Source organism: Festucalex cinctus, chromosome 16 (genome assembly GCF_051991245.1).
Source record: "Festucalex cinctus isolate MCC-2025b chromosome 16, RoL_Fcin_1.0, whole genome shotgun sequence".
Taxonomy (NCBI): Eukaryota; Metazoa; Chordata; class Actinopteri; order Syngnathiformes; family Syngnathidae; genus Festucalex; species Festucalex cinctus.
Genome location: NC_135426.1, coordinates 22,022,849 through 22,039,124, shown reverse-complemented (window position 1 = coordinate 22,039,124; position 16,276 = coordinate 22,022,849). Strand labels below are relative to the sequence as shown.

Sequence of the window (16,276 nt, the reverse complement as noted above, 5' to 3'; positions counted from 1 at the left end):
TACTTTTAAAATTCATTGCTATTTACAAGTATACTTCGCAATTACGTTGTTTTCAACAGGGATGGGTGGGGGAACTTCTGATCCTGCTGTATTTTGCATTTGTATAGTGGACACACAACCACATCGACGCCCAATTTTAGAAGATCAATATTTTGAGAGGTCACTGCAGTGGAAAAAGTACTTTGACTTGATTTACTTTGACCAAACATTAATATTCCTTTTCCAGAAAAGGAGAACGCGAATTATGAGCAAGTTGAGCAACCGATCTTGTATGTTTGTGAAAAGTCAACCAAACGTATTTCGTAAATACAAAACAACTTAAATACAATTCAACTATGAATAATGAATTGATATATAAAATACATTTAAAGAATAAACAGCGAATAATTTTTCAATACCGAAACCTAAAGGTTTCAACTCTATCAAACCGAAACTGTCACCTGTATCTCCGCTGTGATTGGCTCGTACCGCCACGTGACCATGCCATAGCGGAAAAGGAGGATACCACGGTAGCGACAAAGGTAAGCATCCAAACCAAATCCAAATAACGTAACAAAGCTGTTTCTTTTTTGTTGTTGTCGTTTTTTCTTTTCAACGCCACGCTTTTTCTCCTAGGTGCCTTTACCAACCAGCTGGCTGTTTACTATTAGTCTTAACATGTTAGCGCATCCTCGCTTTGCTTCTATGCGCTAGTTTGTCAGCTGGTCGCCATGTTAGCTATCAGGAAATGGCCCGGAAATGCTTCTTGAACTTCGCTCTGCTCGTCAGTTTAGCTTCGTGAGTTCGCGTCGTCGTGTTCCCTCGTCACTCGAACGCTTCAACAGAGAGACGACCAACGAACGACCATTTGTGGGCTTTTTCCGGCTCACGCCGAAAAGCACGGAAAAGCGGATGATTGACGCTGGGAATTTCCCGCTGTGACGTCACTGTGAGGTGATTGACAGGCAGAAAATGATCACCGCCTGTGTGTTTTAATGTATACGTGTCTTTTAGTGGTCTCAACCCGTCCTCGATTACCCATATCCAACCTGTTTTACATGTCTCCCTCAGCCAAAACAGCTGAGGATCGTTAATTTCATGCAGCGTTTGCTGATTAGCTGAATCTCTCAAACACCTGTGTTGGCTGAGAGCGGCATGGAAAACAGGCTGGGTAGGGGTACTCGAGGACCGCCGTTGAGAACCACCGTCTTACTGTGTGAAATAGAGACAATCTATGTGAGGTAATGTGAATAAGTGGGTCACTCGTATCTCAAAGCAGTCCGCGCGCGCGTGTGTGTGTGTAGGCCGTGATCATGCAAAGCACCACCAACTACCTGTGGCTGATTTCGGACCTTCTGGGTCAGGGTGCCACGGCCAACGTCTACCGTGGCCGCCACAAGGTGAGTAGGGGTCTGCCGCTTGGAGGTGAAATGGTGTAGTAGTTAGGTACTCAGCTGCCAGTTTGACAAAACAGTTGGAGGTCTTTGCAGAAAACAGGTGACCTCTACGCGGTCAAAGTGTTCAACAACCTGAGCTTCCTGAGGCCGATGGAAGTGCAGATGAGAGAGTTTGAGGTGCTCAAGAAGCTCAACCACAAGAATATTGTCAAGCTCTTCGCCGTTGAGGAGGAGGTTCGTACATGCCCGGCCTCACCTTCCACAAGGATGGTTGCATTTTGAATTTTTCCCAACACAGCACTATGTTCAGGAATTGAGGTTGAGCACCCAGTAAATGAAGGCATTCAGGAAGTGATGTTGCATTTCATTGCCTTCCTTAAAAAAAAATAAAAAAATAAAAATCATCAGTTTTAACACGAAGCATTCAAGAAAATACTGATTACATGATGTTTATTAACAATTTCACTTCAAGGGTAGCTAGAATTGTAGACTATCCGATTTTAGCAGTGATGAGTAGATGTTTCTGGCAAGAATATTTTTGGTCAAGATATGATTTAGGTCATTATTTTTAAGATGGTGACATTCAATAGTGACGTTAAGCACTCGGAAGGGTAGAAAAGTTTTGCATTCAAGCGATTAAACTCAGGAAGTGATTAAATGTGTTCAGGAATAGATTTTTTTGGAATTCAGGAAGTGTTGTGAGGTGTTCAAGAAGTCATGTCAGGCCCTCAGGAGATGACATTTGCTGTGTTTAGTCCAACACGCGACACAAGGTTCTGGTGATGGAGTACTGTCCGTGCGGGAGTCTCTACACCGTCTTGGAGGAGTCGTCCAATGCCTACGGGCTTCCCGAGGACGAGTTCCTCATCGTCCTGCACGACGTCGGTAAGAGTCGCGATTGCGCGTCCGCCACTACTCGCTTCCTGGCTCGCTCACGCCGCTCTCCCCGATTGGTACCTTCTAGTGGCGGGAATGAACCACCTGAGGGAGTACGGCATCGTGCACCGTGACATCAAACCGGGGAACATCATGCGCGTCATCGGGGAGGACGGGCGCTCCGTCTACAAGCTGACTGACTTCGGTGCCGCCCGTGAACTCGAGGACGACGAGCAGTTTGTGTCACTCTATGGGACGGAGGAGTACCTGGTGAGCTAATCAACTCTATAAAAATGTGATTCCGTACATTGTTTCAGTCCTTGAGTCGACTTTGTAGGCCACAATGTAAGAATTAGGGATATCCAAAACATCATGTGTGAGAGAGGGGGAGTGTGTGTGAGAGAGAGAGGGAGGAGGAGAGGAAGACTGTGTGAAAGTGACTGACTGTTCACAAGCATATTATATTCGTCTGCATGGATTTTAAACAGAAGAGCCAAAACATGCCTTGTGAAAATTAAACTGCACTAAAAAAAAAAATTTGTCACCAGAGGGTGCTAGAACTGCACAAATGGCAATCAATCTGACTTTTTAACAGATATGCTGCTTTTAATATCGTGACATGTCGACAACTATATATTGGGGTAGTTTTAATATCGCAATATCACGATATTGCCGTTATCGTGACATCCTTAATAAAAATCCTGAAGAAGCAGCGAATGAAATGATTCATCGAATCTTACCGCAAAGGATTTTTGTTCAGCTTTGAGTCGGGAATGAATGATCTGACGCGTATCGGTATTGTGTCCGGCAGCATCCGGATATGTATGAGCGTGCCGTGTTGAGGAAGGACCACCAGAAGAAGTACGGCGCCACCGTGGACCTGTGGAGCATCGGCGTCACCTTCTATCACGCCGCCACCGGCAGCCTGCCCTTCAGACCCTTCGAGGGCCCGCGCAGGAACCAGGAAGTCATGTAAGTCATTCCGCAAGCGACGAAAGCCGTTGGTGGTGTCGCGTAAAGACTTCTCGCCGTTGCTGCGCCAGGTACAAGATCATCAAGGAGAAACCATCCGGTACCATCTCAGGTCACCAAAAGTGCGAGAACGGGAAGATCGAGTGGAGCACCGAGATGCCCGTCTCATGCAGTCTGTCCAAGTGAGTGGCACGCGTCGGTCGTGCTGTTGTTGAAAATGTCATCGGCAATGATGTCATCGTCTTACGTCAGGGGTCTGCAGAGTCTGCTGACTCCGGTCCTGGCCAACATCCTGGAAGCGGACCAGGAGAAGTGTTGGGGCTTCGACCAGTTTTTCGCCGAGACTAACGACATCCTGCACCGGGCGGTCGTCTACGTCTTTAGCCTGCAGCAGGCCACCCTTCACCACGTCTACATCCACGAATACAACACGTGAGAACACGCCGCAACATACCCAATGTGTGTTTCGGATGTCGTCCATGTTGATGTGTCCACAGGGCGGCGCTGTTCCAGGAGCTGCTGTCCCGCCGGAGCAGCATCCCTCTGCACAACCAGGAGCTGATTTACGAGGGCCGGCGCCTGGTCCTGGACCCCAACCGCCAGGCCAAGACTTTCCCCAAGACCACCAGAGACAACCCCGTAATGCTGGTCAGCAGAGAATCCGTCGCCACCGTGGGACTCATTTTCGAGGACCGTAAGTCGCTCGACCCCGACGGCTCACCACCGCCCCAATCCCCGCCAGCGTCTCAGGTCCTTTGATCTTGTCCCCAGCGAGTCCACCCAAAGTGCAGCCCCGCTACGATTTGGACTTGGACGCCAGCTATGCCAAGGTACCTGTCGTGCACGTGCGCCAAAAAATAAACAGAGCTGCCACAGATTGACGCCATCTTGTGCTTCGTTCAGACCTTCGCGGGGGACGTTGGACACTTGTGGAAAACATCCGAGTCGCTGCTAGTCTACCAAGAACTGGTTCGCAAAGGAGTCCGTGGTCTCATGTGAGTTTAACCTGATGAACAGGGTGATGATGATGATGTTGGTGATTAGTGCCAATACCAGGTATCCATTGTAATAGCGCCTCCATAATGGCGCAACACTGCAACTGCAGTTAAAATGCTTTCCTGCCGAGCTCAATCAACACAGCTGGAGTGCCGTTTGAGCGAATATCAGTGGCTCAGGCTGGAGGTGGCCACCTCTAAATTTTGTACACAGGAAAAACCCTGTAATCAGTTTCATTTTAATTTCGCATGAAGGTGTATTACAAAAGCATTTTTCCCTGATTACTGTTTATTAATCAGTGATTGTTGTTTATTTTGTTCTTCGTATTCGTATAATGATTACAAAAAGGGCGATTGATGTACGATGTTACTTGTTCGGACATTGTTTTCCAAAGTAAAAACAGATGTTTGCAAATGTCTTATTTTGATTAAACGCAGTCTTCATTCATAAGGACTTCAGAAATCAGTGAATAATTACTGTTGATATGCTGAAATCAGGATTTGGACAATTTTGAATTACAAAATGGCTCCAAACGATTACTCGATTATTAAAATAGTTGTCAATTATTATGAGAATTGTTTAATTTTGACAGCTCTATTGGTGATTGTTGAAAATGAATTACGACGGCGACGATAACGTTTACACGGCTGATGTCGGTGTTTATGATTGTGATGATGACAGCGAGCTGATGAAGGAGGACTACAGCGAGATTATCCACAAAAAGTCGGAGGTGTTCCACCTGTGCAACTTGGCCACGCAGACGCTGGAGAAGAACAAGCAGCTGTGAGCGAACCCGGACGCCGCTTGTGCGCGCGCTTGCCGAGCCGCCGCTATAACGTGCGTGTGCGCAGGTTCGAGGTTCTCATGCAAGCCAACATGCTGACGTCCGAGTACGACGAGATCGCCGACATGCACAAGAAAGTGCTCCGGGTGAGTGGTCGCCAGTCTCGCCACGCTGCGGCTTGGCTTGCTGTGGCCAACTTGTCTGTCTGTCTGTCCCTCTGTCTGCAGATCAGCAGCTCACTGGAGCCGATCGACCGGAGCACGCAGGACCTGAAGGCCAAGTTCCTCCCGGGGGGTCTTCTGAGTGACGCCTGGACGCAACAAGTGGGCACGCACCCCCAAGACAGGAAGTAGGACACGCACACACATACGCACGTGTTGATATGATGTGCTTATGTGTAGTGTTAATTTTAGCCGTCATTTTTAAAGGGATATTTTACTTATTTAGACATTTTTGGCAGTCAAACGTTAATATTTTGTCTATAATAAATGTGATATTTTCATTAGTTTTCATGTACAATTAGTACCTTTTAAAAAACACATTTTGCAACTTGCTGTCAACTGAAAATGACATCACAATGTGCTCAGGGCTCAGGTAACCAATCACAGCTCGGCTTGTGAATGTCACATGACCAAACCTAGAAAACAGTTAAGCTGTGATTGGTCGTTACCTGAGTACTGAGCACGTGATGTCATTTTCAGTCGACAAGTGGCAAAATTATTTTTTAAAAGTATTAATTGTACGTGGAAAAAAATGAAAGTATCAAATTAATTAATTAATTTTGTTTAGTTTTCGTTGACGAAATGAAAACTACTTGTGTGCAGTGTGGAAAAGATCAAGGTTCTGCTGGACGCCATCACCGCCATCTACCAACAGTTCAAGAAGGACAAAGCTGAGCGGCGTCAGTACAACTACACAACAACCACCAACAACATTGGCTGATTTTAAGCGTGTGTATTGTGTGTGTGTGTGTGTGTGTGTGTTCAGGTCTTCCATACAACGAGGAGCAGATCCACAAGTTTGACAAGTAGGTCCCCGTGTTTGTGGAGAACATGCTCACCTGAAAGAGCATTTGTTGAGTCATCTGCGTGTTGTGTGCGCGGCAGGCAGAAGCTGGTCCTGCACGCCAGCAAAGCTCGCTCGCTGTTCACGGAGGAGTGCGCCATGAAGTACCGCCTCTTCATCTCCAAGAGCGAGGAGTCCATGAGGTCAGCCGCCTTCCCCTCCGCCGACCGCTGGTTGCCTAGCGACCGCGCTAACGCTCGCCTGCGTGCAGGAAGGTTCACCACGCGAGGAAGCAGCTGCTGGCCTTGACTACTCAGCTCATCAGCATCGAGAAGGAAGTCAGCGTCCTGATGGAGAGAGCCGCCAAGGTACGCCGGGACACGGCAACGACGGAACGGCTCACATAGTTCAGGCAGCTTGGGACGTTTGCTGCTTGAATTTCTTTGCAGGATGTCAGACTTTTCAATTTCAATTGGTGTTGAATTGAGTCAGGGCTCCATCTAGTGGACAAACTAGATTGTCATGTGATTGTGATCTTTTTTGGGGGGGTGATGTTTTTGTTGTCGTGCGTCCAGCTGCAGGAGCAAGTCCCTGGCAAAGTTCTCCCGTTGGTGTTGAGCGGTCTGAAGCCTCAAGCGTACCTGAGCCAGAACACGCTGGTGGAGATGACACTCGGGTAAGAGAAGCACAACTCTTCGACGTCATCGCATGGCATCCCGATGACATCATCGTGTGTGTGTGTGTGTGTGTGACAGGATGAAGAAGCTAAAGGAAGAGATGGAGGGCGTGGTCAAGGAACTGGCCGAGAACAACCACTTCCTGGAAAGGTCACAAGGCTCCTTTTGTCTGATGAGATAGCACTAGTGTAGCTTAGCATCACAATGTGAATCGTAGCGCTCGTTAGCCTAGCAACACAACTTGAATTCTGGGCCAGCCTAGCTTAAACTCTCACCTTCAGTGTTCGCTTTAGGGCCCGACTGAATCGGCTGAGATGGACCTTTTCAAAAATAATAGTGATTAAATGCCAACATACTCTTTCTTAGTTTCTCATTAAACAGTAAATGCTGTTCAGTGTTGGAGTCACTCAAAATGATGTGGATTCCTGCCTTGCGTTCGGGCTGCACAAGCTCCTCAGCATGACAAGTAGAGCTGGAAAACAGAATGTAACACAACTTCTTAAATCAACCACGCATAACTGGAGTAAATAAATATTCCCGTTTCAGTTGAACGCTCTTTCTCTACATCATATATTTTAAGTGCAAATCTGCATCACTTCATGTTAAAGGGCATCATGCATAAGTAATATTTTGCCAGACACTTAACTCATCATATTGCTTTATACACAGCATACGTCTTGGACCAAAATCAATTCTTCAGTTAATGCTGAGTTAAGGCTTTCCCCATGTTTTGTACTTGAAGGTTGTGAAGTTCAATAAATGCTGTTTTTCCCTATTAATGCATACATTCGCTGTTGGAAGTGTAGTGTGACCAAAGCAAGTTATGTTATGTTATATTTTTTTTAAATTAGCAACTTATTGGAACTTTTTTTCTGGCGAAATACCAGATTGGTCTAAAACAAAATCCGTGTCAGTCGGACCCTAAAAATATGGTGACTACGAGCCTAGCTCAGCATGACAACTTGAAAGTTAGCTTAAAGACATAGTGCTAACCTAGGTTAGCATGACAATTTGAAAGCTAGCTGGAAGCCATGGCATAGTGCTAGTCTAGCTTAGCATGACCACTTGAAAGTTAGCTTGAAGGCAGAGTGCAAACCTAGTTTAGCATGACAATTTGAAAACTAGCTGGAAGGCATACTGCTAGTCTATCTTAGCATGACCACTTTGCTAGTCTACCTTAGCATGACCGCTTGAAAGTTAGTTTGGAGGCAAAGTGCTAGCCTAGTTCCGTATGAGAAGGCTAACCCGACTCTGGTGGTCTTCCGCAGATTCGGGACGTTGACCCTGGACGGAGGTTTGAGAGGTTGAAAGATGTCCACGCAGACAAACATCAACCCAAACTTTTTTGCTTTTGTAAATAGCTGCTTTTATTTTGTAAATACTTCACTGACAGCTCAGCTTTGTACATGTGATTGTGATGATGATCAAATAAAAACATCAAAAACAGCAACCTATCAAATGAATCCAATAAAAAGTGATTGACAGGCAAGTCATGTGACGTGAACACTCCTCCTGCATCCTTCCTGCTGGTTGCCATGGCGATGGTCCTCCGTGCTGCTGTTGCCATGGCGATGACATGCTGCCGACAGCGACTACTTTTCCCGTAAGCGAGCGCTCGTTACACCAGCTGACATGTCGTCTTTATTGGCAGCGTGATGACTTTCTTCTTCCCTGCTCGTTACATTTTTGTTTGACCAGATGGATGGTCAATCCAAATACATCCCTAATATGTGTGTGTATACAATGTGTGTCTATATACATAAATAAATGCATATCTAGTTATAACTAGGATGTGATGATTTTTTGTGTTTAATATTGTAGATTTATCCTTGTTGTGTGGGGGCTGACTGTGTCGCCCCCCAACCCCCATCACACATGACTTGGTACGGCCCAGGAACCCTCCTCCTCTACATCTTCATCATCTTCATCCTCCTCCAGTGAACAACACGCACACACAGACATGATGGACACGCAGCCGCCTTTTTGTCATCTTGTGCTGCGCTGAGTGTCATCATCATCATCATCATCATCATCGGCAATTTGGATCATCGTGAAGCCGCTTGGCGCCTTGCTGGGAGGTACGTACGTGTGCGTTGACGACGTTTGATGATGATATGTGCACATTCTTGTCTAATTTAATTGATGAGACCTCATCGTTGACGGCAAACGGGTGCGTGCAGGGGGGGCGGAGTTTGATCCGTCACAAGTGTATATAGCGTGTTAGCTTTTAGCCTGTTAGCTGACATGGGAATAAGACACAGGTGATTACCGAAGGTGGCCAATTGATTTGCAGCCAAATCGAAGATATTGACATGAAAACACTTGGTTGAAATGCCTTGAAGCTAATCTTTACAAAATAGATTTTCGGATGGCCACAGGTGAGACCAGAACAATCGGAAAAAGGCAAGAAAACAATTCTCTGAAGTTTGTATCAAAAGTTCTTATGCTCTCGCTACTCGGATTCAGTGGTGATGATAGATTATTTATTTTATTATATATAGATGTATATATTTATATTTTATGTGTGTTTTATTATTTTATGTTTATAATTGATGTAGCATCGAACAGCCCTCCTGTTGACTTTGACCCTGTGACCTTATGTCCTCTATGCAACATGTTAGCATGCTAATGCTAACCTGTGCGTTTCAGATGGTGTATGAGTGGGCAAACACGGTGGCCATGGAGCGCTCGCTCTTCGCGCCGGCCTTCTCGTACCCGGCGTCCTTCAACTACTCTGAGTTGGACAACGGCACGGCGCCGCCCTCTGGCATCCCCGTGACGCCCCCCTGCAGCCGCGGGGGTCCGCCTGCTGCCGCTGGCGGGCCGAATGCCACCTCGTCTTGGGCGGCGGCGGACGGGCTGACGTCGGGCGAGGTGGCAGCGTTGGCGCTGGTGTTCGGTGCGGTGTGGCTGGTGTCCATCCTGGGTAACGCGCTGGTGTGCCTGGTGATCCACCGCAGCCGTCGCACACAGTCCACCACCAACTACTTTGTGGTGGCCATCGCCTGCGCCGATCTGCTCTTGAGCGTGGGCGGCACCCCCCTGGTCCTGGCGCAGGTGGCGTGGGGTCGCTGGCCGCTGAGCGCAGCGGCGTGCGCGGCGGCCCGCTACGTGCAGCACCTTTGCCCCGGCGTGCAGGTGTACGTCCTGCTGTCCATCTCGGTGGACCGCTTCTACACCATTGTGTACCCGCTGAGCTTCAAGGTGTCTCGCGAGAAGGCCAAGAAAATGATCCTGGCGTCGTGTTTGTTAGACGCCGCCCTGGTAGCGCCGTGCCTCTTCTTCTACGGTGCCGCGCCGGCAGACAGCCACCACTGCCCCTTCTTCCTACCCGACAGCCGGGGTGGCGTCTCGTACGCCGCCGCGCACCTCGTTCTGGGCTTCGCTCTCCCCGCGGGGCTCATCGCGTCCTTCTACCAGCGAGTGGTCCGCCACATCTGGCGGTTCGGCGCCGACGGCCACACGGTGCGGCGCACCATGAACACGGTTCCTCGCACCAAGGTGAAGACCATCAAGATGTTCCTGGTGCTCAACTGGCTGTTCTTTGTGACGTGGACCCCCTTCTACCTGGCGCAGCTGTGGCACCCGCAGGAGGCGGAGTCCGCCAGCGGAGGGCGGCGGCGGGCGTTGCTCTTCTTTGCCGCCATCGCCTGGATCTCCTTCAGCTCCGCCGCCTCCAAGCCCACCTTGTACTCGGTCTACAACGCCAACTTCCGACGCGGCATGCGGGAAACCTTCTGCATGTCTTCTATCAAGTGTTACCGTAGCAACGCCTACACCATCACCGCCAGCTCGCGATTGGCCAAGAAGAACTACGTGGGCGTGGTGGATGTGCCTGGCAACACCAAAGACGCCACAGACGAGAGCTTTGAGCGTGAGGCCAAAGATGCGAAGAAACTGGCCTGGACTGCCAGCGCCCACAACACTTATGTGTAGCATGCTAAGCTAACTGACGTGATATCGACGCAAACTCAGATTTGGGGGTCTGGCCGCTTGGATCAGTCAGTGGGTCCGCAATTTTTGAACATCCATTGGAAAGGGCTCTTGCTGAACTGTCAGATTTTTGATTGTTTAACTCATTTGCGTAACATTTGATTGTAACGATATGCTGAATTTCATTTTAAAAACCAATTTATTGGGCTCATATGTGTATTTAAATTGGCAGTTATTTTTTTAAAAGGTCATAATTGTTTCCCAAAACAAAAATTTCCTTGAATGGCGAAATGTCACTGAAGTTGTCATTAGCGTTATTGCCACGAGAGGGCGCTAACACTAGCGGGACCTGTGAGTGTGATGCGATGTGGCAGCCATCTTGCCATCTTTCAGTACAATGCAGCAAACTGCATCGTTTGTGAGACTTCCATTGAATTGGCAGAGCAATTGCTCATCTTGGCTGTATCTCGTGTTTAGATGATGTGAAAGTGTTTTGCCACTCTTACATTTGTGTCTTTGATTTTATGGATGGTTTTCATGTTCATCACACTGTCGCAAAAGCCAACTCATTCTTTCTTTGTTAGCTGTGTGGCAAAGTAAGCTTGTCAACAATGACATTGAGGCACATGAATGGTCATTTACAAAAAAAACATGAATTGGGTTTTGATTCTTTATTTCCATGTTGACAAATATGTGAATGGTCGCTGAATAAGATGCACACACTTAAATTTGTTTACAGGATCAAGCTGCTAAACATTTTGATTCCAATCAGCTGGCCAACAAACAACATAAGCAGACAAAAAAGGAAGCAGCATGGGTGCTACTTCCTGTTGGTGGCGCTTTCACCCACACCGAACCATCGTTTCCACCTTCAAACTTTCAACCCAAGGTATGTGCAAGATAAATGTACATTGGTTCCAAGATGACAAGTGGAGAAGTTAGCCCAACAACCACTTCCTGTTGCCCATCCTGCACGGCAAAGCCAAGATTTTGGTACGACGTATGACTCACACTTTTGATGGCGTTTCATACAAATCCTGTAATTGGGACTTGACTACTGCAGTGACAAGAGTTAAGAACTGGTGGAACTTGTGAGTGTAAATGCAGCCTGTCTGTACATTCCCTGCAACTGGCTTACAATCAGCCCAACAAGTCCAAGTCAGCTGGGACGGGCTCGCCCGTGACTTCTGAAATTGACAGCTACAACTTGTCAAAGTAACAAGAAAACGTCTTTCATGTGACACGGAAGCGGATATTAGGAGTTGTGGTTCTTGGCGCTCTTGGCTGTTTTGATGCCGCTTCCCGCCGTGGCAGGCGCTCTATGCTGGTCGTCGCCTGTCAGCAGGGCTTTGATTTCCGAGGGGATCTTGCCCTGGTCCATCGCCGAGCACCACTGCTTGTACTGCAAGCAAAAACACAGCATGAACATGAAGGTAAAGGCGTCGAGCCTGATTCTTCTTGGCTCACCATGTCCAACTCCTCCCTGAGCGCGCAGATGGCCCTCTCCTTGCTGGAGACCAGTTCTTCCAGGTACTGGTAACGCAGCTTCTTCCTAGCGCGGCACTCCCTGGCACTCTGGCGGCTTCGCTCCAGTTTGGCCTTCAAGTCGATCTTGGCCGGCTTGCGGCCGCGCTTGCCGGGCTTCTTCGCTTTGCCCGCCGCCAGCATCTGGACACAGCAACCGCAACGCGCCTGTTAGCACGCTGCTAATGCCGCCGGAGCTCACACAGCGTCGCGGATGTAGTGTTTGATTTCAACGTCCTATTTGATTAAAGTTTCGAGGCCGTAGCTATGAGGAACGGCTCCTTTCTTCATCCATTGCGTCATGCGACAAACAAACATGTCCGCCGCTCGGCTTGCTCACCTTGTTGTTTTCGTCCATGCCAGATTGTTTGCGAGCCTTTCGGCAGCTCGCCGAGCTTCGTTTGGCTGACGTCGCTCTTCACTCGACTCTGAGATGGCGTCAACAGTGACAAGAAGAACCGAGATCGACAAAGATAACAACAACAAGCGTTACTAGCCGCAGGTCCCAAAATGAGGACTTGTGCTATGACGTCATACGCCACGCCCCCTTTTCCTGCTCAAGACAAAAATAAAGTTTGATTCAACATGTTTCAACGGTAGCTCTTATTTTTCTTCAGTATTTAGTTCTAAAGAAAAATGGGATGATACGATGTACATAATTTACAAAACATCAAGGGTACTCAAAATCCGACGGATTGCTGTTTGTAAACAACATTCAAAACTGACGCTCCTCTCATTGTAAGCTAAATATAGGAGACGTTGTCAACAAGTTTCTGATTGCCAAAATTTATATTTGTGAAGATACCATTTTGCATAATCGCTGAAGAATTTTTTATTTATTTATTTTTTAGCAAAAATGTGTGCCTGTGCCTTTAAGAGGTTCAAGCTCGTCGGGATGACGTAATGCTTTTCTTTTCTCCGCCATGACCTCATCGCCTTTAGACACGGACAAAGTTTGGACGAACACACAAGACACGTAAAAGTTCCTCTATCTTCAGCAACACTTGGAGTTAAGAGTCCTCCTGGCACTCGAACTACTCCAACGTCGACCGTTCGAGCGGTGAGTTGTTGAATTTGCTGAAGTTTGGTTCAACACGTCAACGAGTGGACGATGTGGTGACGTCACGACATCTTGTCCGGACTCGTGTTTGTTTGAGTCAACTAAATTTGCATCACTGTAGTCACACCGACGCTGATAACTTTATTGGACGAGACACACACTCTTGAACTTTGACACTAATCAGCTAGTTCACTAATCAGCTAGTTAGCTACTCGGCTAACTTCACCCAAACACTTTCTTCAGTGTTCAGACCGCTTCAAAAAAACAAAAAATAAAAAATAAATAAATAAAAAAGTCAACTTCTGGGATAAGAATGAAGCCTTGTAATGCCTTTTAGTCATAACTATTGAATGAAGAAACCTTTTTTCTCTCATTTGTTCAAATAGTGCCCATGTGTGATGTCATTGCCTGCTGACGTGATGACATCATCACGTGGTTTCCCGTCGTGACATGGCAGAGCCTTCTTTAGTGGCGGGTGCCCCAAGGCCAGACGGGGTGCTGCCCCTGGCGGCGGAGGCGCTGGCAGGCCTGCTGGGGTCGGGTCGCCGGGTCACAGGTCACATGGACGCAGGGGAAGGCGGCGGCGTGTTGGTGGTGGACAGCCGACCTTTCGTGGACTTCAACGCGTGGCACATCGCCAACGCCGTCAACGTCAACGCATCCAAGCTGCTCAAACGGCGACTGCAGCAGGACAAAGTTCACGTCAAAGACGTGCTGCGGCACGCCGCCGGAAACAAGGTGACGCCCACTTCCGCGTTTCAAACCCTTCCTGGTTCTTATGTTGCGCTTACCGTTTGTCTAGTTGGAGCTGGGGGAGGGCGTGCAGGTGGTGGTCTACGATGAGAATTCTTGGGATCCGTCCGTGCTGCGTGGCGACGCCTTTGCCAACGTCCTGCTGCTCAAACTCCGGCCACACTTCCTGTCTGTGCACCTGCTGGCTGGTGAGTGCGTGCGTCACAATAGGGTCAGAATATTTAGTTTTTTTAATTTAATCACTTTTAATTCATTTTTTTGGTTGTTAGTTTTTCTTAGTTTTATTGGAAATGCTTAGTTTTAATTTAGTTTTTTTTTTTTTTTTTTTAGATTTAGCTTTAGTTTTTGTTATGTATTATGTAGTAAAAATTCAACAATATTATTTAAAAAATAAATAAAAACAGCCATCCACAAATCATGACATTTCAACTCAGAAAACAGGTGAGGTGCGATTGTTACCCGAGCCCGCCCAGCACCGTTTTCAGTCGACAGCAAGTGGCAAAATGGCCGCCATCTGAAATGGATCAAAATGAGTGAATTTGAATTGATCAGAATGCTGCATAGTGATGAACTGAATTGTGTTTTGTTGTGTGTGATCAGGAGGCTTCTCTGAGTTTTCCCGCCAGTTTGCATGGCTGTGCGAGGGAAAGCAGTCGACTGTGGCGCCGCCGCGTCCGTTGTCTCAGCCGCCGCCCGCGGCGTCGGGCCCGACCCGCATCCTGCCGCACTTGTACCTGGGCTGCCAGCGCGACGTCCTCAACAAGGTGCCCGCACTCGCCGTCCCTATTGATGGTGTCGCAGGGTCACCTGACATGACGTGCCGCCAACAGGAAGTGATGCAACGTAACGCCATCGCCTACGTGCTGAATGCCAGTAATACGTGCCCCAAACCGGACTTCATACCCGACTCGCACTTTCTGAGAGTTCCCGTCAACGACGGCTTCTGCGACAAGATCCTGCCCTGGTTGGACGCTTCGCTGGATTTCATTGGTCAGCAAGTCGTCATGTGATTCGCACGTCCTGCAATCTCGTGAGTTTTACGCGGCATGCGTTTCAGAGGAGGCCAAGGCCTCGGACGCGTGCGTTCTGGTACACTGCTTGGCGGGGATCTCGCGCTCGGCGACCATCGCCATCGCGTACATCATGAAGCGGATGGACATGTCTCTGGATGAGGCGTACAGGTTCCCGCTGCCGCCGAAATCCTCTCGCGTTGCTCGCCGCGCTCCTGACAACCCCGTGTGGTCCGTTCCGCAGGTTCGTCAAAGAGAAGAGGCCGAGCATCTCGCCCAACTTCAACTTCCTGGGTCAGCTGCTGGATTTCGAGAAGAAGATCTCCCGAGAAGCGCGGCGCGAGGTCCCGGCTGGACAGTGGCTCCCGGACCAGCCGGAGAGCCCGGCGCCGCCGGACCGGCACCCGCTGGCGCAGGCCCTGGGCGGCCTTCGTCTAGAGGACTCCGCCCACCCCAAGCGCCGCTTCTCCCTGGACTTTAAGACGTACGCTCGGGCGGGCTCGGCGGGGGACGGCGCCTCGGAGTCGGTGGCCGGCAAAGCGCCTCACTTCTCACCTGTGGAGGAGGTCTCCGAGCAAAGTCCGGACAAGGAGGAGGCGTGCGGACAGCCACGCTTGCCGGCGGTGACCGGCTTCCCTTTCGGACTCCCGCGCTGCCAGCGGCCTTTACCCAGCGGCGCCCTCAAAGGGTGGCACTCGGACATCCTGCCCGGTCCGTGTCCATCCCCCCTGGGGGGCCGCCGTTGCCTCTCCGCCTCGGAGACTGCGCGCTTTTACTCGGCGACGGCGTACGCTTGCGGCCACGGGCCGGAGCTCGTACGCCGGCGAGGACGGCCGCGTGTGATGGACCGGGGAGACTCTCGCAGGAGTTGGCACGAGGAGAGCAACTTCGAGAAGACCCGAAGTTGTCACGGCTGGACCGAAAATGACCTCGCCAAGGTGGCTGCGCGAGACAACTTCTCTGCCAGCTTGGAGCTCATTCGCGTGTCCTGACCCACAACGGGTGCACAACACGCACACTTGCAAGATGAAGACGTGTGTTTGTGCTTTGTGTATTTGTATGTTTGCGTGTTTTTTGTGTGTGATAGCTTCACTTGAAATGATGACGAACATCCAATCAAATCCTCAGTTTGCACTTGGTGGTTCTGATGGTTCAATAATGTGATCAATAACGTGTTGGGACGTGTTTGGAAGAAGTTGATAGTTGATGTCCAGAAAAGCGAGGAGGCGAGCTTGTCGTAGGTTCTCCTTTGCAATGATTGTCACTTTGTCGTGAAAATAAAAGCAATCTCCACAATGTTTGCGTACAGT

At 49.0% G+C, this 16,276-nt stretch overlaps 4 protein-coding genes across 7 annotated transcripts; 3 read left to right on the top strand and 1 right to left on the bottom strand.

Annotated features, from left to right (window-relative positions):
- The first annotated feature begins 387 nt into the window (after positions 1–387).
- On the top strand, positions 388–8,136 carry tbk1 (TANK-binding kinase 1). 2 transcript variants are annotated; one of them, XM_077499767.1, is made up of 21 exons: positions 388–521; positions 1,284–1,379; positions 1,470–1,610; positions 2,132–2,261; positions 2,341–2,522; positions 3,064–3,224; positions 3,296–3,406; positions 3,477–3,656; positions 3,722–3,918; positions 3,996–4,054; positions 4,128–4,219; positions 4,902–5,003; positions 5,072–5,150; positions 5,232–5,353; positions 5,829–5,905; positions 5,992–6,031; positions 6,111–6,212; positions 6,281–6,377; positions 6,585–6,685; positions 6,765–6,836; positions 7,955–8,136. In XM_077499767.1, the coding sequence occupies exons 2-21, from the start codon at positions 1,293–1,295 to the stop codon at positions 7,992–7,994; spliced, it is 2,172 nt and encodes a 723-aa protein (XP_077355893.1). In that variant the 5' UTR covers positions 388–521; positions 1,284–1,292; the 3' UTR covers positions 7,995–8,136. The 2 variants fall into 2 exon arrangements, with proteins under 2 accessions (XP_077355893.1, XP_077355894.1); XM_077499768.1 differs by lacking the exon at positions 388–521 and adding an exon at positions 533–933.
- A 146-nt stretch (positions 8,137–8,282) lies between these two features.
- On the top strand, positions 8,283–11,279 carry gpr19 (G protein-coupled receptor 19). 2 transcript variants are annotated; one of them, XM_077499772.1, is made up of 3 exons: positions 8,283–8,418; positions 8,508–8,764; positions 9,336–11,279. In XM_077499772.1, the coding sequence occupies exon 3, from the start codon at positions 9,336–9,338 to the stop codon at positions 10,620–10,622; it is 1,287 nt and encodes a 428-aa protein (XP_077355898.1). In that variant the 5' UTR covers positions 8,283–8,418; positions 8,508–8,764; the 3' UTR covers positions 10,623–11,279. The 2 variants fall into 2 exon arrangements, with proteins under 2 accessions (XP_077355898.1, XP_077355899.1); XM_077499773.1 differs by lacking the exons at positions 8,283–8,418; positions 8,508–8,764 and adding an exon at positions 8,785–9,089.
- Positions 11,276–12,699, bottom strand: crebl2 (cAMP responsive element binding protein-like 2). The gene is made up of 3 exons (XM_077499774.1): positions 12,484–12,699; positions 12,087–12,287; positions 11,276–12,021 (listed from the first exon to the last, which is right to left on the bottom strand). Exons 1-3 carry the CDS (start codon positions 12,499–12,501, stop codon positions 11,875–11,877), a joined length of 366 nt encoding a protein of 121 aa, XP_077355900.1. The 5' UTR covers positions 12,502–12,699; the 3' UTR covers positions 11,276–11,874.
- dusp16 (dual specificity phosphatase 16) lies at positions 11,387–16,262 on the top strand. Of its 2 annotated transcripts, none has more exons than XM_077499770.1 (8): positions 11,387–12,739; positions 13,086–13,203; positions 13,590–13,941; positions 14,006–14,144; positions 14,557–14,720; positions 14,787–14,946; positions 15,014–15,137; positions 15,211–16,262. In XM_077499770.1, exons 3-8 carry the CDS (start codon positions 13,654–13,656, stop codon positions 15,956–15,958), a joined length of 1,623 nt encoding a protein of 540 aa, XP_077355896.1. In that variant the 5' UTR covers positions 11,387–12,739; positions 13,086–13,203; positions 13,590–13,653; the 3' UTR covers positions 15,959–16,262. The 2 variants fall into 2 exon arrangements, with proteins under 2 accessions (XP_077355896.1, XP_077355897.1); XM_077499771.1 differs by having other exon boundaries at positions 11,418–11,508.
- The last annotated feature ends 14 nt before the right edge of the window (positions 16,263–16,276 follow it).